Here is an 8,478-nt window from a genome sequence, read left to right as displayed (position 1 = left end):
AGAAGCACAGGAAAGAAGGTGAAAAGGAGGAGGGAATAAAAGGGGTAAAGGAAAGCGAGTAATGAGAGGAAGGGGGAGAAGCAAAAGAAGGGGAATGGAATTAGGTAGAGTTGAGGAGGAAGAAGGGGGCAGTAAGAGAAGAATAAAGAATGAGAAAATAAGAGTAAGCACTTGGAAATTAAAAATTGGGTAGACTATATTAAAATACAACCAAGACACTTGCAGATCTTCTGGCCACAGCAGTCTCTACTGCAATAATCTCCCTCCCACTATTGCAAAAGCCTCTCACCATCAACCCTACCTGCACCAATAATCGTTTCAAATAGTGTCTCTCCTTACTATAAAAAAAAGTAATAGAAAGGAAAGAATAAGGTAAATCAAGCTCCTAAAAAGTGAGATGATTAGAGATCTAATGTTTTCTCCAGAAAGTGAGAACTGAGAAAACTGAGAGAACTATCATAGAAATAATAAAAGATACATTCCCAAGGAGCCAGCCCATCAAGAACCCAGGAAAATGAAAGAAAAAAAGACCATACCACCTTGTATCATTGTGAAATTACAGAATACTACAAAGAAATCATTTTGATTCTGAAGCTTTCTGAAAGGGAAGGGGTGGATACAAAAGATTAAGAAAAAGAATAGTATCAAATTCTCAAGGGTAATCTTAGAAGATGGAACAGTGCCTTCAAAATTCTGAGAGAAAAAGGAATTTCAAACCAGAAATCTCTACCTAGCCAAATAATCAACGTGTTGGTAGAATACAAGTCGTTTTAGATACTCTCTAAAATTACCTCTTTGGATCTTTTCTCATGAAGCTACTGCATAATGTGTGCCACCAAAATGAAGATGTAAAATAAACCAAGAAAGAAGATATGGGATGCAGGAAATAGGATATTCAATGCAGGAGAGAGTTAAAGAAATTTCTAGGATCACAGCTGTGTAGCAGGCTATTATAATGAGCTACCTGTTCAGACTGTAACAAGACAAAGGGCTCCAGGAAAACATAAGACTGCCAGGTAATTTGACACATTTAGCAGAGCAGAAAATTGCATCAAGAGGTTCTGAGAGGAATACAGGAAGACTTTGCTTAGTTTCTTTATACCTATTCTAATGGGGAAAAAAATAGGGCAATTATTTACATCCGGGAAAAATAAAAGTTCTCTCTGAGAGGAAACATATACTATTTGACTCAACAGCAAATTAAATCATAATTAAACATAGAGTACTGATTTAAGCAAAATGGTGAAATCACTATATTGGGAGCATGAGGGAAGTGAAGCAGAATCAAAGTAATATAAGAGAACTTAATTCTCATCTATCAGTCTTTAGATTAGTGAATCTAAAGAAAACAGTATCAGTACTATAATATAATACAACACTGAGAAATGTGATAACATTGAAAAATGTAGAGTTAAACATTGAAAGAAATACCGAAAAGACTTGAAGATTACCTGTGGGGAGCAGATGGGGGAAAGGCCAAAGAACACTTTTTAAATACATATGCTTTTAAAAACTGAGGTGAAGTTCACATGGCATAAAATTAACCATTTTAAGGTAAACAATTCAGTAGCATTTAAGCATAGTCATGATGTTGTATAACTACCACCTCTACTTAGTCCCAAAACAATTCATTACTCCAAAAGGAAACCCATTATGGCTTAGCAGTTCTCCTTCCCTCTAGGCCCTGACAACCACCAATCAGCTTTCTAGCTCTGTGGATTTACCTATTCTAGTTTTCCAAATAAATGGATTCATATGATATGTGATCTTTCATGTCTGGCTTCTTTCACTTAACATGTTTTTCAGGTTCATCCATAAAATAGTACTTCGTTTATTTTTATGACTGAATAAAGTTACATATAATAACTTGTTGATACATAATTTGTTTATCCATTAATCTGTTGATAGACATTTGTGTTTCTATCTTTTGGCTATTGTGCATAGTGCTGCTATGAACATGTGTATACATATATTTGAGTATTTGTTTTCAATTCTTTTGAGTATATCTAGGAGTGGAAATGCTGGGTCCTATGGTAATGCTAGGCTTAACTTTACCCATGTATTTATGGGTTTAACTAAACCTATACATCTGTGGTCAACTGCTCTTAAACAAGGTTGCCACGACCATTCTATAGGGGAAAGAATAACTTATTTGACAAACAGTGCTAGGATGAGATATCCACTTGCAAACAAATGAAGGTGGACTCCTATTTACATCATATACAATATTAATTCAAAACGGGTCAGAGGCCTAATTGTAAGAGCTAGAACTAAACACCCTTAGAAGGAAACATAAGGGTAAATCATCAAAACTGAGGTTTGACAAATGATTCTTAGATATAATAGCAAAATCACAAGCAACAAAAGAAAAACAAATTGGATATCATCAAAATTAAAAACTTTTGTGTTTCAAATACATCGTCAAAAAAAAGTGAAAAGACAACCTACAAAAAATGTGAGAAAATAGTTGCAAATTATATACCCGATAAGGGGTATCTTCTTTATATGTGCAATATATAAAGAATACTTAAAACTCAAAAAACAAAACACACTCAAGTAAAATGGGCAAAGGACCTAAAAAGACATTTGTTCAAGGAAGATAAAGCATATTACCAATAAGAGCACATGAAAATATGCTGAACATCATTAGCCATTAGGGAAATGCAAATCAAAACCACAATGAGATATCACTACGCACTCACTAGGATTGCTATTTTAAAAACAAAAAACAAAAAACGAAAAATAACAAGTGTTGGTAAGGGTAAGCATGCAGAGAAAAAGAAACTCTGATCCATTGCTAGTAGAAATGTAAATGGTGTAGTTATTATAGAAAACAATTCTCCAGCAATATAAGAGAAATAAAAACATACATCCACAAGAGAAACTGGACACAAATGTTTATAGCAGCATTATTCGAAACAGCCAAACAGTGGAAATAACCCAAATGTCTGTCAATAGGTGAACGAATAAATAATGGTATATTCATATGATGAAATATTATTAAGTCATAAAAAGAAATGAAGTGCTGATACATGCTGCATGGATTAACCTTGAAAACATTATGCTAAGTGAAAGGAGCCACATAAAAAGTCACATATTGTATGATTCCATTTATATGAACTATCAAGAATTGATAAATCCATAGAAAGAGAAAGAAAGCATATTAGTGGTTTGCCACAGGATGGTGGAGGCTGAAATAGGGATTGTTACTTAAATGGTATGGGGTATTCTAGAATGATGTAAAGTTTTGAAACTAAAGATTAGTGGTGGTTGAGAGCATTGTAAATGCACCAAATTAAATTCCACCAAACTGTATACTTTAAAATAGTTAACTGTATGTTTTGTGAATTTCAATTCTATTTTTTTAAAAAGAGGGATGAAGTACTGATATATGCTACATCAAGAATGAAACTTGAAAACATGCTAAAAGAAGCAACATGATGAAAGAAGACAGTCATAAAAAATCACATATTGTATGAGTCTGTTCATATGAAAGTCCAGAATAAGGAAATCTATAGAGACAGAAAGTAGGTTAGTGGTGGCTGGAGGCTGGAGGCTGGAGGCTGGAGGCAGGTAGATGGAAGATATGGGGTTAAGAGCCAATGCGTATGGGGTTTCTTTTTCAGGTCGTAAAACTGTCATAAAAGCAACTGTGGTAAAGGTTGTAAACATCTGTGAATATGCTAAAAACTACTGAACTGTATAATTTAAAAGGGTAAATTGTATGGTATGTGAATTATATCTCAATAAAGCTGTATAAAAAATAAAAGCTGTTTATCATATAACAATAAATTGAATTAGTAATTTAAAATTTTCCCACAAAAATCCCAGACCTAAATTGCTTCACTGGTTAATTCACAGGATATAAAGTCAATACACAAAAATTAATTGTATTGATGGATACTAGCAACAAACAATTAAAAAATAAGACAAATTTTCTCTAACAGAATAAAAAAGAATGAAATACTTAGGGGGTAAAGCATGAACCATAAAAGAAAGAAATGATAAATCAGACTTTATCAAAACTAAAAACTTTTAATTCAAAGGACATCAGTAAGAAAAAGAAAAGATAAGCCACACACTAAGGGAAAATATTTGTAATTCACATACATCTAGAATTTACAAAGAACTTAAAATTTAATAATAAAAAGACAAGTCAATTTAAAGGTAAGCACAGATTTGAATAAACAGTTCATCAACTATAAACAGCCATTAAGCACATGAAAAGATGCTCAACATCATTAATCATTAAGGAAATACAAATTAAAACCATAATGAGATACCACCACACACCCATTAGAATGGCTATAACAACAAAGACACTGCCATTTCTGACAGCATGGATAAGCCTGGAAGACATTATGCTACATGAAATAAGCCAGACACAGAAAGACAAATACTGTATGATCTCTCTTGTATCTAGAATAAATCTGAACTCACAGAAGCAGAAAGTAGAATGGTGGTTGCCAGGCTTTAGGGGTAGGAAAAAGAGATATTGGGCAAAGAGCACAAACTTTCAGACGTAAGACAAGTTCTGAGGATCTAATGTACAGCATGGTGACTTTAAGTAATAATACTGTATTGTATGTTTGAAATTTGCTGAGAGTAGATCTTAAGTGTTCTTACCACAAATACAAAAAAAAGGTAACTGAGGTGAAGGGTGTATTAGCTTGATTGATTGTAGTAATTTCACAATGTATATGTGTATCAAATTCATCATGTCATATACCTTAAATGTATAGTTTTCATTTGCCAATTATACCTCAATAAAGCTCTAAAAAAAAAAAAGAAACTAATGTGTTGTTGAGGATTTGGAGAAACTGAAACCTTTATACATTGCTGAAGAGTATATAAAATTTTATAGCTACTTTAGCAAATAGTTGGTAATTTCTTAAAAAGTTATATATCAACGTAACCATGTGACCCAGCACAATTCCACTCTTATGAATCTACCCAAGGGAAATGAAACTATATATCCATACAAATACATGTATGAGAACATTCATAGCAGCATTATTTATAAAAGCCAAAATTTTGAAGCAATTCAAATGTCTACCAGCTGGTGAAGAGAGAAATATGTGGTATATCCATATAATGGAATACTGTTCTGCAATAAAAGGAACTGAGCTATTGATACATGCTACAACATGGATGGATGAACCTTAAAAACCTTATGCTAGGTGAAAGAAGCTAGACATAAAAGACTATATATACTGTTTGATTTCATTTATATGAAATGTTCAGAAACAGCAAATCTGTAGAAATAAAAAACAAATTAGCGTTTTTCTGGTTAGGAGTTAAAAATGGAGGCTGATTGCAAAGAGAATTTTGGGGGTGATGGAAATGTTCTCAAACTGAATTGCAACTGATGGTTGGTTGTATGGCTACAAATTAACTAAAAACCATGTACCCTCATAGGGGATGGATTTTATGGCATGTAAATTATACCTCAATAGTACTATTTAAAAAATAACTTTTAAAAACAGCTAGTAGGCACAATATCCTATATATGATTCCTCCTCCTAATATATTAATCAGAAAATCAAGTACATTTTCTTTCTATCATAATGCTTTACCATACAGTGGCCTCTACTGGTGAAAAGGAGAGATTTTGATTACTTGATCTCTAGGTGCTTTAAGTTTTTATATTTATAATGTATCTACTATTTATATTAGATCATAGAAATGGCTATGGTTTCTTAAAAGAGAATGCTTAGGATTATAAGGTCTAAACTGTGCACATTCAAAAGAAAATAGACAAAGAACAAAATGACATAAGAAGTAGAAGCAAACTCACTCCCAATCTAAACTGTTGCTATAAAATAAACCTTACAAAAATGCTTTTTAAAAAATTACTCATTTAACTGACTAACCTCTCCCACTGAATTCAGGAAACAGAAAGCACATTCACATAAAGATATAAAGGGAAAGCCCATTATTACAAGTTTATGTAATACATAAATAAAATGTAAATTAAAGAAGTAACTTGGTTCTTTCACTTCTGGAGGACAAAATAGTATAATGATTAAAAGAGCCCAAGCTTGGACATTAGCTTAGATTCAAATCCTGGCTCCAATATTTACTCACAATGTGACCTTGGGTTTACTATTTAATTCATTAATGCCTCAGTCTCTATTTTTATAAAATGGAGAAAACATTTTATCTAAAGACATTGTTTTGAGTACTACTTAACTCACAGTAATCATAAAATAGATATTCACTATAATTATTGTCATATCAATGGAGAAACTGATAAATTTTTATTTTAAATGGTCTACGTTTAAAACATTGCATGTTTATAGATTCAAATTTACCAAACATTAATTGAGCATCTGTTATGTCTAAACCACTGTGTTTAAGCTTTATGGAGAAACAGTTGAAATACTAAACAAACACTAAAGAGAATGGTTGAAAATGGTTAAAGAGTTAACTTCATTAATATTGAAGATGTTATACAAGAGACAAAGAAGGACCCAGTAAACCCACTTCTGGGTATTTATCCAAAAAAACCTAAAACACTACTTGGAAGAGACATGTGAATTCATATGTTCACTGCAGCATTATTTACAACAGCCAAGAAACGGAAGCAACCTGGTGTCCATCAACAGATGGATAAAGAAGAGGTGGTATATTAATACAATGGAATATTACTCAGCCATAAAAAAGAATGAAATTTTGCCGTCTGCAACAACATGGATAGACCTAGAAGGTACTGTGCTGAGTGGAGTAAGTCAGAGAAAGATAAATGCCATATGATTTCAGTTACATGTGAAATCTGAAAAACAAAACAAACAAACTCATAGATACGGAGAACATTTTGATGGTTGCCAGATGGAAGAGGGGTTGGAGGGTGGGTGAAAAGGGGAAGGGATTAAGAAGTACAAATTGGTACTTATAAAATAGTCATGGGGATATATAACATAAAGAATATAGCCAATATTATTGTAATAAATATGTACGGTGTCAAATGGGTACTATATTTATCAAGTGATCACTCTGTAAGTTATATAAATATCTAATCACCATGCTATACACCTGAAAGTAATATAATATTGCATGAGAACTGTAAATTAAAAATAAATAAGAGATGTTATAATGTATTAAGTGAAAAGATTACCAAATAGTAATGCTACAATACTATTTTCATAAGTATGGATATATATTAACATGCATTCACATATATACATAAATGACTATAAACCAAAATCAATTGATGGTCATCTTTCAGTAATGTGACAAAGAATAATTTTATTTAATTTTTTCTTAAGTGTATTTTCTAATTTTTGCACCATGAATATTTAACACAACTATTTAAAAAAAAAAAGGAAAAGTTGAAGAGACCTCAATCAGTAATACCATACACAGACTAGCTCAGATAATATGTAAGCTATTAGCATCCTGGATAAGAATTGGAAAGCAAGATTTACAGGGCACAGAATACACTGTGATCTTTAATTTTTGAAGATTAAAACAGAACAAAGAATGAGTAATATTTATAATTCATTACATGGGAGAATCTTTAGAATGCTTTAAAGTGCTGCTTCTAATAAATACATGTGTTAATTACTGTTTGGAGTAGTGTTCTAAGAGTAGAATATAGAAAAAAATTACCTTTAAAATTCTTCTGGCACAGTTAGAGGTATATGCACAGAACAGAAAATCATGCAAAAGGTTCTCTTGGTTAGGGATCCCCTAGATCTCTAACTGGGCCATGAGAAAGGGCTGCTATTTCATCTCACAACAGTTGGCAAGATTGAAGGATGACTTTGCTCTCAATAAATGAGCTCCAGCTGAGTTCAGAACCTCTGTTTATTCACGTGTTACTGGAAATGATATCTTAGTCCAACTAGCAGAAATGAAGCCCACTTTGGAGTCCTTCTGAATTGTCTCTGTGTTTCCAACATTATCTTATTAGCTTCTTGGTCAGGCAGAAAGGAAATTCTGATATCTATTCCCATTTGCCGGTTGAAGTGGAAAGGGCAGGAAAGGTAACAGTAAGAACCACCTTCCCAAGACTATGTTCTCTTCAACGGCTGCTAAGATACTACTGCTACAAATACTTACGAGTCTTAATTATTTGGAAAGGAATGAAGTCAAAAGTTATAACTAAATTTTCCTTGATCAGTAAATTAATAAAGTTGAAAACTTACCTGAAAACATTTTTACAAAATCGTCAGTAGACATACTCATCACCACATCTGCGTGATCAGATGGCTCTCCATATCCGACATTCCCACTCTTGCTTTTAAGATCAAGAAACCAAGTTCCACCATCTTCGCCTGCACAGAAGATAAAGATATAAATGCCAAAAAAGCCCTGTTCTTCTTAAACTTAATAACTGCTACAAATTAGAATAATCTTATATATAATGCTGTTTCCTGGGCTAAAATCCCCAGGCCTCTATCAAATGCAGCAAATATTTATTAAGTACTTATTATGTACCAGGTACTAAGCTAGGCTCTGAAGACTCTGCAATAA

At 32.6% G+C, this 8,478-nt stretch overlaps 1 protein-coding gene across 3 annotated transcripts in view; it reads right to left on the bottom strand.

The window, feature by feature from the left end:
- The window catches only part of HSDL2 (hydroxysteroid dehydrogenase like 2), a 35,442-nt gene that overhangs the window by 2,459 nt on the left and 24,505 nt on the right, over positions 1-8,478 (bottom strand). For all 3 annotated transcript variants that reach the window (XM_015599546.2, XM_006906109.3, XM_006906111.3), the window contains one exon: positions 8,151-8,279. In XM_015599546.2, coding sequence (XP_015455032.1) covers positions 8,151-8,279 — 129 coding nt within the window. The remainder of the gene's footprint in view (positions 1-8,150; positions 8,280-8,478) is intronic.

This window comes from Pteropus alecto, unplaced genomic scaffold (genome assembly GCF_000325575.1).
Source record: "Pteropus alecto unplaced genomic scaffold, ASM32557v1 scaffold111, whole genome shotgun sequence".
NCBI classification, from domain to species: Eukaryota; Metazoa; Chordata; class Mammalia; order Chiroptera; family Pteropodidae; genus Pteropus; species Pteropus alecto.
The sequence above is the reverse complement of the archived record's forward strand: the minus strand, read 5'-3'. Positions and strand labels throughout refer to the sequence as shown.